Genomic DNA, 14863 nt, shown 5'->3' with positions numbered 1-14863 from the left:
TTTATAAAAAAGAACTCTTTGTCCTTCTCTGTTGTGCCCCTGATATCTAGCATCAGGGTTGAGAACTGTCTGACATAGTCCCGTATGTTTCCAGTATGTTTCAAGGCTACTATTTTCTCCATTGCTATATGTCTTGCGTTTTCGAGGAGGAATTGTTCCCTCAACTCTTTCTTGAGGTCCTCCCATGAGTCGATGGTGCACAATCCATCCTCGATGTCTTGCACCTTCGTACGCCACCACAGTTTGGCGTCGTCTAATGAGATACATCGAGGCTACAGTCACCTTCTTGTCGTCGGTACAAGCCGTTGTGGCTTTGAAGTACTGTTCGACATCAAAGATGAAGTTTTCCAACTCTTTGGTGTCCCAATTCCCTTTGAAGGCTCTGGGGTTTGAGAACCTTAGTTTGTTGGATCCTACATTAGTTTGCCCAGTTGTGACGCTCTCCACGGCTTTCATGGTCACTTCAATTCGAGTGCTCATAGAGGCCATCCTTTCTTGGATGTTGTCGATTGCTGTTCTGAATTCATCAACTAATCCATTGAACAAACTCATCATTGTATTTTGTAGCACGTCGAACTCTTTGCCACGTCCCTCTTTGTGCGCGACAGAGCTATCCGGACTACCAGACGGTTTTGGGCTGCTCGTAGGAGCAACTCTTTTTTCGAGCGAGGTCACTCGAAACATCAGTTCTGCGATTGGCAACCCATCCAAGCGGTTGCCCATTACGTTGATTTCTACGACTTTCCCACTCAATTCGGCCACCCGTGCTTCCAGGAAGCGAAGGGTGTCAGGGACTTCTTTGAGAAACAGCATTTCCTCCTCTATTAGCGTAAGCCGGTCGGCTTGTGCTTTGGGTGTCGACTTTGTCGTCGACATGATTTCGGTCTTTACGATGTTACGGAGCTAACAAAGCTCTGATACCACTTGACACAATCGCACTTTCGAAGGCAGCGGACTAGCGATTGTGCGGCACTCACTTTCCAACGACCAGTGAGCTAAGCCAATTTGTTCTTGCGTCGCCTACGGCCAAGCGACGTATGATTGAGCCTCTAGCCTCGGTTTTAAAAGAAGGTTTTAGAAAACGAGGAGAGAGAGAGATTTTAGAAAGAGAGATTTTGGAAAGAGACGTTATATAAGTAAGCAAGAGAAAGATAACAACGACTTAGCATATATTACCTTGGATAGGGAGAAGTTAACACCTAGTCATATCCCCCTATAGTACATTCTGAGCCATTTTATGTCTGACAGGCCTAGACATGATATTTTTGAGGCGTCATACGCCCTAGAACTACAAAAGGAAAAACACTCGAATGAAAAGACATGACAAGGGTTTGGCTTGTCATGGGTATGCGGCCATGGGCAACACGCCCTGGACGAGCATGACCGTGACACCCTGCACCGTGTTTCTTTTGCAGGATGCCATGTTCATGTATGCACCCATCACGCGACCTATATGGTCTATGTTAGATTATGCGACCTTTATGGTCTATGCCATGTTCATGCATGTATCATTCACGTGACTTTTATGGTCTATCATGGGGAGTAACCTATGGCCGCGATGGAGCAAGAAGAGAGTAAGTTATCCTAGCCATGAATTAAGAGCCCCCTAAGACCTCCCACAATACATCATGTGTATGACTTAGACTACGCTGCTTGGAACACAAGAAGCCTTGAGTGAAGGTATTAAGACTATGTCGCTTGGAACGTATTAAGTCTCGGACACAGGTTGACAAGTTTATGTCTAGTACCGTAAATCTTAAGGGGAGTGTCTTGGAGAACGAATTAAGAAACATAACAAGAACTTACAACAAAAACAAGAACAAGAAAACAAAAAAGTGCAGTACCCTAGCATATCAAAGACATGATTAAGAGCCTACAAGTAGGCTGTTTACTGAGTCTTGTACTCATTCCTCATTCTCCATTTTTTTTTCAGGAAATAAGTAGCTGGTCGAGGTCGAGAGCAGACTCTGGAACAGGTGCCATAGATAAACCTCACCCATCGTCCTCAACCTTTTTGTGTCGTCCCTTAACTTGTGTCAACTGTGCTGTGTTTTAAAATACTTTGTATAAACTTTATTTTTGTATGTTACGATTTTTAAATTGGTTTGTTTTATTTTGTGAAAATTTTACCCGTCATTTTAGAGTCATCGAATCAGTCCGGTCCTTACATACACCCTCGACCGTTAAAATATCGAGCTCGAAATGTCAGATGTCAGATGTTTTAAGAGTAGTTGTAGTAAAACAGAGAGCCAAAATGGTGGTAAATGGTTGAGTATTCCCTTCATCAAATATATTCACAAACTTCCTCTAATTTCAAGCTTTCCCATGTCAAAAAGAAAAAGGCCCATCTTTTTGCTGCCCTTTTCCCCTCTCCCTCTCTACAAACTAATAACAACGGAACACCATCCATATATATAAACCCAATGAAGCTTTTGATGAATATAGAGATGAAGTTGGCTGCACCACGGCGGCGGCTGTGGCGGCGGATTCTGATCAAGAAGAAGAAACGACGGTTCCGACGTACCCGAATCCGACAATGCAGAAGGCTATGGCTTGAAGGAAGAGGAAAATGAAGAACTGATTTTTACCAAAGAAAACGTCGTAAGTGCCACAGAAGAATAGATAAGCGCCCACTCCAAGCTCCAATAAATGAAGCCTGTCCGCAATTTTGAGGCGAGGCCTCTTGTGCTGCCTTGCTGAAGATGCTTTGGCTTTGGCGGCGTCGCCCAGTTTCTCTGTCACTATCCATTCGTTCACTCTGCCTGTCTCCAGCAACCCGATGATTGTCCCTTTTGTTCTGTGCATTGCCATTACATTCTCGAACAGAATCCAAAATGATACTAAATGAAACGACCTGCAAATCGAATCGAAAACGTTTGATCGAAGTCGATGAACTTGTTGCAAAGAGTTAAAAAGAGTAGACTGTTAAGGATATGTAGTTAAAATCAAATATCTTAAGATTCCACATTTGTTGGAGAGGGGAACCAAGCATTCTTTAGAAGTGTGGAAACCTCTCCCTACTAGACGTGTTTTAAAACCTTGAGGGAAAGCCGAGAAGTGGAAACTAAAGAGGACTATAATATCTAGACACTGGGTTGTGCGTCAGTGAGGACGCTGGCCCCCAAGGAGGTGGATTGTGAGATCCCATATCAATTAAAGAGGGGAACGAACCATTCCTTACAAGTACGTGGAGACCTCTCCCTACCAAACGCGTTTCAAAATATTGAGGGAAAACCCGTAAGGGAACCCCAAAGAGGACAATGTTTGTTAGAGGTAGCCTTGAGCTGTTACAAATGATATCAGACCTAGACACTAGGTTGTGTGCTAGCGAGAACTTTGGCTCTCAAGGGATGGATTTGAGATGGATTGTGAGATCCCAAGAGGATGCTAGCTCCCCAAGAGGTAGATTGTGAAATCTCACATCAATTGGAGAGGGGAGCGAAACATTTCTTATAAGTGTGTAGAAACCTCCCCTACTAGAAGTGTTTTAAAACCTTAAGAGAAAGCGCATAAGGGAAACTTAAAAGATAACAATATCTGCTAGCTTTGAGTTTGAGCTATTACAAATGGTATCAAAGCTAGACATCGGGAGGTGTGCCAGAGAGGATGCTAGCCCCTCGAGTAGATAGATTGTGAGATCTCACATCGGTTGAAGAGGGGAACAAAACATTTCCAATAAGAGTGTGGACACCTCTCCCTAGAAGGACAACTCTATGTTATGGGCTAAAGCAATTAATATTTGATAACAATAGGCTAAAGCAGTCAATATTCGATAACAGTGAAGTTACACATTTTATTATAAATAAATATATTATATCCATTTATTTCCTCGAATTTTCAGCAAATATTCTCACATACCTTGGAGTGCCCACAGAATTGAGAAGCGTGACGATGGAGGGAATATAAACAGAACCCCACTTGGGTACCACAACTTCCGGCACCAACACGGTGGCGGGCAACACAACGCAGTAAAAAACGAAGGTGTTGATATGGGCTACCAATTTTCTTACAAAGAAGAAGCTGTAAATCACATGAACCTTCTTCCACGCGGTAACTTTCTGCAAAAGGTTAAAATCATTCACTTTCTACTTCTTCTTCCATTGTTAATTTAAAGGAACTTTTTGTTACCTTATTTCTGATAATCTCCATGACCATCTTTCTGAAGAGATTAGCCGGCCCACAGGACCACCGGTGCTGCTGGTAGCGGTAGGCTTTCAGTGTGCTTGGCAATTCGTTTTTCACTCTAACATCTGCAACGTACAAGAATTTCCAGCCCTTTAGACTGGCTCGGACCGCCAAGTCCATGTCCTCCACGGTGGTGCGGTCCTTCCACCCTCCCGCCTCGTTCAGCGCCTCAATTCTCCAAACACCCGCGGTTCCTATTATAAATGATATCAGAGTCAGACAGGACCGTAAAAATAAAAACCAAAATCGGAGGAGTGAAATAAGTGAGAAAATTAACCATTGAAGCCAAAGAAAGCGTAAGTGGAGGACCCCACTTCTTGCTCCACAGTGAAATGATAATCCAATGACATTTCTTGGATCCTTGTCATCAAGCACTCATCAGCATTAACTGCAAAAATAAATAAATAAATAAATAAATTTCCAAATTCCACAAAAGCCCCTCGCTGGCATCCACTTTGCGGGACCCAAACCCAGGTCCACCACTCAACTCCGTAGTCCTTACCACATGCTATTGCCCCCCTCCCTCCAAAATAAAATCCCATTTATTTTTACTCTCTTAAATTAAATTTATATTGACGTGGGAGGGCAAAATTGGAAATGAAAATGTTTTAATTATTATTTTCTCCTTCTCCTTCACACATCCTCTTATCTTCTCGACGTTTGGCTTAGATTTCCTGTCGGACATTCCCCTTTTGTCCTCGACCCCTCATTTCTTTCACCAAGGTCCTCTCAAATTTATTAATTATATATATATACTATATTATATGAAATAATTTCATTAAATCTGTAATGTCACATATTTAATCAAGGAATTTAATAACTCATTTACTAAGTTTGACCAAATATATTATTTTAAATGTGTAAAGAAGCCAAAATTAATAAATTGAAATTAAGAGGTGTAGTTTGGGAATATGAGGAATGTAAAGGGCATTCTAGAAAATAAAAAAAGATGGAAAAGTGGACCTTTTGGCAATAAAGGAACTTTCCCACCACAATTTTCCATTAATTTTAAAAATATATTATAAAATAAATTTATAAAATAAATAAAAAAAAAAACTAAATAATAATAAAACAAAAAGCTACAGATTTGAACAAGCAAATCCCAACAGCGAGGAAAATTCAAGTGATATAATACAAATTAGAACAATTAAAATTTTGTTTTTTCTTTAAAAAAATTAAATTCTAACTTTTATGATTTTAAATCATTTATTTATTTGGATTTAACAGGGTTGGTCACCTGCAAAGTGGTCCCCACACAAAAAGGTTAGTTGATCACACGTGTCAAATCCGACGGCTGCCTGCGTGGACTAAACTAAGATTAAACGATTTGACTTGGTCGTACTATATATAATCAAACCCGCCGACAGTTTTAACCTTGCTTAATTGAAATAATTAATTTTCCTAAATGGTAAATTTCTAACTAACCTTAATTAATGTTTTAAAAACACAGAATTAAATAAAATAAAACATGCTTAATTCAAATGATTAATGAATAATCAAGACTCACCAAATTTCCAGCGAGCTTGAACCAGGCCAATTTCCGGGTTATGAATAAGGAAAGGAACGGTTCGCCAGAGAAAATCCGGTTCGGGTTGAAAATCGGCATCGAAAATTACAACGTAGTCACATTGCCTAACATAGCTTCTTTTCAGACCTTCCTTGAGAGCCCCAGCTTTGTAGCCATTTCTGTTATCTCTAATCTCATACTTAATGTCTATGCCTTTACTAGCCCATTTGTGGCACTCCGTTTCTACTAAATCTTTGATTGTTGGGTCCGTCGAATCATCGAGAACTTGAACTATGATCCGATCCGCCGGCCACGATAGCCCACAAGCTGACCCAATTGATAGCTGATAAACCTACAAAAACAATAACAAATCTGGTAATGGGGGTGGATAATGGTTGGGAGTGAGTCCCACATTGCCTAATTTAGGAAGAACGGTAATTTGTAACATGATATCAGAGTCATGCCCAAGTCAATAGAATTCTCAATTGTCGAACAAATGGTGTATTTTGTTCGAAAACTCTAGAGAAAAGAGTCGAGTCTCGATTAAGAGGAGATTAGGCACAAAACACACAATATGGTATGGCGGGTTTGGTTAGATTTACCTCTTTTTCGTTGAACATTGGAATTTGAACTAAAATCATGGGATAAACAGAGTTTCCAAGCTCGATATCGTCTTTCATGGGTTCCCATTTATACCTCTTTTCTGGTTTTCTTCGAAGAAGCTTAACAAAAGCAATGACAACACCCATATAAACTCTCTCCACGAACAGCATTATCGACATTACCAAACAGAGAAAAACAGAGAGGCGGAGCAGAGGAACAACCACCGGAGCTCTGATTGCATCCCAAATCAACGAAGCTTGAAACGCTATGTCGTCTGTTCCTCCTTGTAATGTCTCCTGCAGAAGCGCCGCCGACGAAACACCCTCCATTTCCGATCTGTCGTTTCAAGGGATGAAGAACAAAACCAATAAATAAAGGGATTTTTAGGGCTTTTTTTCCGCTTCTGCTGCAGTGGAAAAGGTAGCAGAAGCAGCAATAAATGAAAAAGGAAGAAAGCAGGGGAGGGAGGTTTATATAATCTTTTTTTTTTTTTTTAATTATATTTAATTGGATTTTTAATTTTGTGTGTGTAATTTGTATTTATATTGCTGTAATTTGTTCTTTTCCAATGCCATGGATGTTGTTTTTTTTTTGTTGGTATTGTTTTAACTGATCATTATTTGTTTAAATTAATTTATAAATAGACTAAATTTGTAATTTAATTTTTTTAAAAAAGAACAGAACTATATTGTATGTATATTTTTTTGTGAGATGATTTTGTTTGCATAAATTAAAGTTGATATGGATCATAGTGTATAAAATAAATGTGTTACACGTCTTGGGAAGTGTTCCCTTTATCTTTATAAAGTTCTATTGTAAAAGGTTACTTTTTCTTGGTCGATGAAAAACATATTCTTCTTGAGATTCTATGCTAAGGATTCGGATCAAGATTCAGTATCTGATGACCCCAACATACTCCTACGCCATGGTCACGTTATGTATCCATGTGAGATCCCACATTGGTTGTGTTGTATGAAAGTCCCACATCGGCTAATTTAGGAAATAATCATGGGTTATAATCCAGGAATACTATCTTCATGATACCTCTTAGAGAAGCACAAAGCAAAATCACGAGAGTTTATGTTCAAAATAGACAATATTCGACGCGTTTTTAAACCTTGAATAAATATAATATAAAAAAATAAAATAGATAATTGAAATTAATAGAGAGCACATGGATTTTGGAGGTATTATGAAAATGATATATAGTGTCTCCATTTATTATGGCGATGGCGTGTTAATTTTGTTTACCAACTTTAAATGTTTTTATTTCAAGATATTAATTAATTTTGTTCAAAAGTGTCAATAATACATATAAATTACAAAAAATAAAAAATAAAATGCCCTACAGTTGGTTTCTTATGGAAACATTTTATTTAAAAAAATATATTTACATATACCCGTAAAGTTTAATTTAATATTTGTTAAAATAATTAATAAAAGATGTAGCAACACTATTATTATTATTATTATTATTATTATTATTATTATTATTTTAGTCAATATTTTTTTATATTAATTAACAATTTGAGGCAAAATTTTAGTAATTACAAATTGAGGAGCTATAAGTCAACATCAACTTTTAGCGTACTTCCATTAAAAAAGAAAATAAATTATTCTCATCTACTTTATTTATTTTTTAATTAATATTGCCTACTTTTAAGAACAATCAAATAATAGGAATATATCTAATTTTAAGAACAATCAAATCATAGGGATATATCTAATTTTAATTATTATTATCTAATAAATACAGGTGGGATTGGTAAAATCTTCTCGACCAATCCAAAGTTTCGTATTAGTTGGGTTGACAACTCAAACAGCTCGAATAAAGTTCATAATCTAATTCAAACTTGTTGAATTTACCGATTGTTTTTATATATAAAACTATCTTTAAAAAAACATATTTACCTCGAGTGCATTTTAATAACTAAAATAATACAAATCTCAAATAGTAAATATTTACCAGCCACACATCACTAACTTCAATTACAACGGTCAAATGTTCTTAATTTTTCATAATAATCATAATTTTATGTCAATCTGTGAACCGACTCAAAAATTCAACCGAACTCAAATTGAAGAAAAAAATCTAACTCAACTCAACTTTTATGATTTGGGTTAGATGGTCTGAGTTTGTTGAGTTCTCGAATCGCATAAATATCCCTACTAAAAAAGAAAAAAAAAAGAAGGGAAACCTCAAGTCACAGTGTCCCAATCATGCATGCCTGGATATCTATTCTAAACTTGAAGGTGGTCGGAATACAAAGACAATTTTAACTCATCGATCGTTAGGATAATAAGACAAAACGAGAGCATAAAAAATATTTTAAAAATTAAACAAACCATAGTCATGAAAAGATCTCACTTTTAGAAAAGATCTAGAAATGAATTGATTTAAACACGTTTTTTTATTTTTTATTTTGTTTTTTTGGTTTGAGCATTGGGATATTACTTGGAAGTATGTCTTTGAAAATTGTTGATTTAATAAATAAATAAATATATTGGAAATATAATAATTAAAACGTGAATGTGGTAGGACAATAGAGAGAGAGAGGTGAAATTCCATTAAACACCTTCGGAAAAAAACAAATTAAAAAAAGATATATTTTTTTATTAATTAATTAATATACTGGAGAATATATATATATATATATATAATGGAATGAATGTTCCCTGTTGAATAAAGACTCTACCTAATTTTCAACTAACTATTATTTTCTTTTTAGGCTCTCCACACTTTATTTATTTATTTATATTCCATAATATTCACCATTTTTTTCTTTTTTTTTCCAATGATTTATTTAAAATATAAATTTAAATAGAAAATTGAAAAAAAATAATAATAAAAAGAAGAAAGAAGAAAAACATTTCAAATATATTAGTAATTAACGTTGGAATACGACAAAAAAGAAGGTCTTTGGAAGATTGTTTTCAAAGCTTAATAATTTAGCACGTTATAAAATCTAAAAACATATTTTTAGTAATTAATTTATTAAATGCTCCCCACATAAATCTTTATCAAAAAAATAAAATAATCTAAAATATCGGCTTGGTCCAAGGTTAATTATTCATAAATCATTATTAAAAAAAGGAAGCTTAGACTTATTTAAAACACTAATATAAGCGTTTTATCAGACTCGAACTATATATACGCGTTTTATGATCATTATATTAAATAAATAATCGTCACCATACAGATAAAGCCCGTGAAAATATCTAACTCGTTAATAGCGAATTTTATTAAGATATCACACCATACTCAATATGATAACACATGTCATTCACATACGCGTACGAGCGAGGTGGGTTTGTAAAAAGAAGGCAAAATCTAGAGCATTCTTGCTTTGAACTGGATTCCCAAAGCACAAAGTGAAAAGAAAAAAAGTTTTAAATTATTAAATATTAACTTTATTGGAGAGTGAACGACTGAAAACTGGGTGTCCTTTGAATTAAAGAAAAAGCAAGGGCCTTTTTTGTAATTTTATCCGACCACGACCTCAATGAATGTGGGGGCTAAATTTAATTAAAAGAATATAAAGGGGGTCTCGAAAACTTACAGCCTTTTATTTTAGATCTTGGTGATTGGACGGTCTTAATTAGGTTTTAAAGAGAGTAGTTGAGTGATTGATGCCACATCATATGGTCCAATTTAAATGGACTCAAAACCTAACCGAAAATTAAATTAAATGCATTTTTTTTATTCAATAACTTTATAAATTTTTTAAGATAAATTAGATGTTTTTTTAACGTTAAAATACTTATTAAACACAAAATTTAAAATTTAAAAATTTATTTAAAGGAGTAAATTAAATATGTTATTATTAAAAAGAAAAAGAAAATGACATTTGAATGATTAAGCGTTAAAATCAGGATTTAATTTTATTAAATGAGAAAATGACTTTAAGAATTACTTAATATTTTGAAATTGAAGGCGAAAAAAGGGACTAAAAAATTCAAAATTTTGACATTATTGGTAAAGAAAGAAATTAGCTGTATTTATTTTAATATATATTGATTAAAGAAAAATAGGAAATGTTGAAGAAAAAGATGGCCACGTGTATTTGAACGGTGGTCAATTTATTAAATAAATAAAATAAAAAATAAACAGGTTCGGGCAGCCGAAGCCTTACCTTTCTGCTGACGGGGCAGGGCAGGGCAGCTTCTTGTACATTGCCAGTTTTGACCTCAAAAATATATAATTTATATATGTACAAAATAAAATATTTTCCAAATGTCATTGGGCTTTGGGCTTTGGGCTTTCGACCCGAAGAAAGTTGGAAAAAGCCCAAAGCCCAAAGCCCAATACCAATTTTAATAGATTATGTACTAAATTTAAACAAAAAAAAATTATATATATTTTTTAAATTAAACTTTTCAAAGGGCAGGGTTGACCGGCGTTGGGCAAGGGCAGTTGATTTTGTGCGGCATTTTGACGCCATAATCACGACACGTATTCCTCGGCTCCGATCATTTTTACAACTCGTCAATTTCTCGCCGCCGTCCTCCCCAATAATCCGTCTTTTTAGCGATTATTTGTTTATTTTTCTACAAATTACAATTTTGGGTTTTATGGTTTAAATATACTTTTAATCTGGTCGCTAGTTAAGTTGAGGTTAAAATAGTAAGAGAAAAAGTTGAGGGACTACGAAGGGTATATTTTTGTATTTAATAAAATTGGAGGATGTGAAAGCAAAAGTTAAAAAGGAATTCTGTGGGCGTAAAATTTTCTTACGGTGGGTAACTTTGAATGCGAATTACTAGGAAAGTCAACTGGAAAGCGATTTACTTTACAGTGGGCTCAGTTTGTATTCAGTAAAATAATAATAATAATAATAAAAGAAATATCTTGTGTTATAGTATTTTATTATATTTAACTTGTTACTCAAGAAATCATATTTTATTATTTTATTATTTTTATATATGGTATGTGTTATTTTATTGAAATTATACTTTTCTTTTTGTTAAAATTAGCAAAAGCTGAAGTAAAGGTAAAAATTGCAAGTTTAGCGTTTAGGGTCCTAATTTATTTATTTTATATAATTTTTATATTTTTTAAGGCTAAATTAATAAAAATATCTATAAACTTTATAAATGTTTCAATAATATCTCTAAAGAAATTTAATAATATAAAAAAAGGTTAAAATTTTTTTTTACCTTAATTTTAGATAGAAATAATGAGTGGTTTGTAGACCATGACCGTAAATTTTTAATAGTATTTCAAAAATATTTTTAAATTTTAAAAAGTTTGATTAATATTCTTTATTTCGAAAAGTTTAAAAATAATTTTACAGTCACTACTATGTTTAAAAATATATATGAGATTTTAGAAATAGCATGAATTCAATTTTTTTTACTATCAATATATAAATAAAAATCGTTTATCGATATTTTATAGATTATCTTCAAAATTTTAAATAGTTCTTTTTACAAAATTTAACAGATTAATAAAAATATTGAATTACTTTTAAAAGTTAAAAGGTATTAAGTATTAATAATTTATATTTAAAATTAAGGTAACGGTATTTTGTATTTTTATTTTTAAAGTTTAAAAGTACTTTTGAGATAATTTTATTAATTTAGTGAATAGTTTAATCAATATAACTTTAGCATGCATATTTACAATTTTACCCTCAAACCCGAAGAAGCAGGGAGGGCGAAAAATATAATTGTACTTTTAGTTACAGTTTCTGGTTGAAGCGCAGAACCAGGTTTTCTCTTATTCCGCTCTCGGAGTCAGAGATAGAAAGTGTCTCGTAAGGATCCATTCCTTCCATTTCTGATTCATTTCCTTCTCTTCATATTCATCTTCCTCCGATTTCAATTCCCATTTGCAAGTTCTTCTCAGTCGCCTCCGATTGCACTCATCATCCAAGATGCATTCCAATCACTTGCTTCTCGAGGAGCCTATTCGCATGGCTTCCATCCTCGAGCCATCCAAGGCTGTAAGTTTCCTTCTCATTCATCTTCGATCTATGAAGCTGTTTTATTCGATTATGAATATGTCTTGTGATTTGTTGTTGATCGTTTTGTTCATTTTTTGGTGTATTAATGTTCTTTGCACTTGTGAAACCATCGTTCTCGTTTTGTGTATTTTATTTGGTTGACGATTTGTTTGTTTATTGATAATTTTGTTCAGAGTTTCTTTCCTGCTATGACGAAGATCGTTGGGACTCTTGGTCCAAGGTCTCGATCTGTTGAGTTGATATCTGGTTGTTTGAAGGCTGGAATGTCGGGTATACTTATTGTTGTTATTTTCTCGTTTCCATTCCGGCTTTTTTCACGGTTTTGTATTTTGATGTTTTTTTGTTCCTAAGAGATTTTGGTTTCTTCGTGATAGTTGCTCGTTTCGACTTTTCTTGGGGTGACTCCGAATATCATCAGGAGACTTTGGAGAATTTGAAGGCGGCCGTGAAGATCACTAAGAAGCTTTGCGCTGTATGTGATGTCATTTGAAATTATCTATATATGTAGACTCTGCTATGTATTTGTGTTGTCATATTGTGGGATTACTTGTTGGTTAAGGATTTTGTGTATGAAGTTTTTTTTTCCTCTGTCATTGTTTAATACTTTACTTATCTGGTATGAGTTATGAGGAGGCGTTATTTTTTGAAAGGAGGCAGTTTTGCAGTTAGATCCGAGAATAAATTCTACTGATGTTATATTATTTCTGCCTCACCTATTTAATGCCGAGTGTTCTACGTGCCTTCTGCTCTTTTCAGGTTATGCTGGATACTGTGGGCCCTGAGTTGCAAGTACTGAATAAAACTGAGAAGTCTATTTCACTAAAGGAAGATGCCGTAGTTGTCCTAACGCCCAATCAAGAGCTTGAGGCAACTTCGGAGCTCTTGCCTATTAACTTTACTGGACTTTCACAGGTATAGAACTTCATATTGTTGTTATTTTCATGATGGCTGTCCCATGGGCAAAGTAATAATGAATTTGATTTTGGTTAGTTTGGCCATGTTAGTTGGACTAGCTGTTGAAAGTTTGTCTTGTTCTCTTGATATCATTGTGATGCGTTACTGGAAATAGCCTCTCACAAACAAATCTTCAGGTTTGATGATGCCCTGTTGGTTAACAATGTATAAACTTTTGATTAGGTCCTACTAGATTACCATGGGTTGATCCATTTGTCACAAAAAGCTAGTAATGAACTTTGAAGCCTTCAAAGTCGCTCATTCTTAGTCTTGTTTGTAGTCACCAAGAATATTTATGTTTATGGGGTTTCCTGATTCTAAATATCTTACTCGTACTAGTTTCGTTATGGCTGCACACCCTTGGTTATTTAAAATGCTAGTCTAATGTTGTAAAACAAGGAAGTTATGATATGGATGCTGATTAATGTATTTAAATAAAATAATATAATGAGTAACATGTTTTTCCAAATGACAATAAAAGATTTTTAAACCTGAAAGTGAGATTATAAATAAATAAAAAAAGAAAAAAGAAAATTCTCAGTGCTTTGTTTAAGTCTTAGAACAATCCTTCTTTAGTGTGAGAAAAGTCTTAATGAAATGTTTGTTTCAAGTTACAAATATGCTTAAGAAATTAATCTAATTTATGTCAAACATGTCTCAATTAACATCAATTTGGTTATCTTTCTAACTTTACTGATTGCTTCTAGCATGAAATTGTGAAAGCGTTATGAAGCTTCTAATTTGACTATTCAACTACCATTGATATTAATTATCTTTGTCAGATAACAATTCTTTACTTTGTCTCTTGTAGGCTGTGAAGAAAGGAGACACCATTTTTGTGGGTCAATACCTTTTCACTGGAAGTGAATCGACTTCTGTATGGATGGAGGTGAGTAAAACCTTCTAGTATCTGTTACCAATTCTTTCCCTCGTTTAGTTGGTTTGTGGTTGCATGTTAAAACTACGGGTCTTCCAGATAGTAGCTTCATTTCATTTGTGTGTGATTTGAAATTTTACTTCTTATCTGGATGATTTCAAATCAGGAAACTATAGCTTACCACCAAAAGTCATAATAGTGTTTTTTGCAGAAGAATATCATGCCAAAGATATGAATTTGTATATGACCGTGTTTTTGCTGGAAATTTGATCAGGTTTCTGAAGTCAAAGGCGATGATGTCGTTTGTACAGTTAAGAACTCTGCCACACTGTCCGGATCACTGTTCACTTTACATGGCTCTCAAATTCATATTAACCTTCCGACACTTACGGATAAGGATAAGGAGGTGGGTGAGCTGTCTGATTTACATATTGTCATTTTCCTTGGGGGCTCCATTGCCACATATTGGTACTTAATATCGTGTATTGCACTGTTAATTTCAGGTTATCTCTAGTTGGGGTGTGCAAAACAAAATTGATTTCCTCTCATTGTCATATACCAGACATGCAGAAGATGTTCGACAAGTATATTTCTTTACACTGAGCTCTCTCCCACCTTTTTTTTTTTTTTCTAGATTATTCAAGTCAGACGGTTTTTATATTGTTATACAGGCTCGTGAATTCCTTTCTAAATTAGGTGACCTTAGCCAAACCCAAATCTTTGCCAAAATTGAAACTGTTGAGGTAAGTCATATTTAGTTTTTTTTTTTTT

General features: G+C 34.5%; 2 protein-coding genes across 2 annotated transcripts in view; one reads left to right on the top strand and one right to left on the bottom strand.

Moving 5' to 3' along the window:
• Positions 1-2237: 2237 nt before the first annotated feature.
• On the bottom strand, positions 2238-6732 carry LOC111463640 (glucomannan 4-beta-mannosyltransferase 9-like). The gene is made up of 6 exons (XM_023107666.1): positions 6295-6732; positions 5693-6044; positions 4463-4573; positions 4129-4379; positions 3859-4058; positions 2238-2854 (listed from the first exon to the last, which is right to left on the bottom strand). The coding sequence occupies exons 1-6, from the start codon at positions 6622-6624 to the stop codon at positions 2494-2496; spliced, it is 1605 nt and encodes a 534-aa protein (XP_022963434.1). The 5' UTR covers positions 6625-6732; the 3' UTR covers positions 2238-2493.
• A 5248-nt stretch (positions 6733-11980) lies between these two features.
• Positions 11981-14863, top strand: part of LOC111463606 (pyruvate kinase 1, cytosolic-like) — a 7110-nt gene continuing 4227 nt past the window's right edge. Inside the window, exons 1-8 of the mRNA XM_023107613.1 lie at positions 11981-12240; positions 12435-12531; positions 12636-12733; positions 13018-13173; positions 14027-14104; positions 14367-14498; positions 14596-14676; positions 14764-14835. Of these exons, the coding sequence (XP_022963381.1) occupies positions 12172-12240; positions 12435-12531; positions 12636-12733; positions 13018-13173; positions 14027-14104; positions 14367-14498; positions 14596-14676; positions 14764-14835 (783 nt within the window). The 5' untranslated portion in view covers positions 11981-12171. The remainder of the gene's footprint in view (positions 12241-12434; positions 12532-12635; positions 12734-13017; positions 13174-14026; positions 14105-14366; positions 14499-14595; positions 14677-14763; positions 14836-14863) is intronic.

This window comes from Cucurbita moschata, unplaced genomic scaffold (assembly GCF_002738365.1).
Source record: "Cucurbita moschata cultivar Rifu unplaced genomic scaffold, Cmos_1.0 Cmo_Scf00028, whole genome shotgun sequence".
NCBI classification, from domain to species: Eukaryota; Viridiplantae; Streptophyta; class Magnoliopsida; order Cucurbitales; family Cucurbitaceae; genus Cucurbita; species Cucurbita moschata.
Note: the sequence above shows the minus strand (reverse complement) of the source record. Positions and strands in the feature narration are given on the sequence as shown.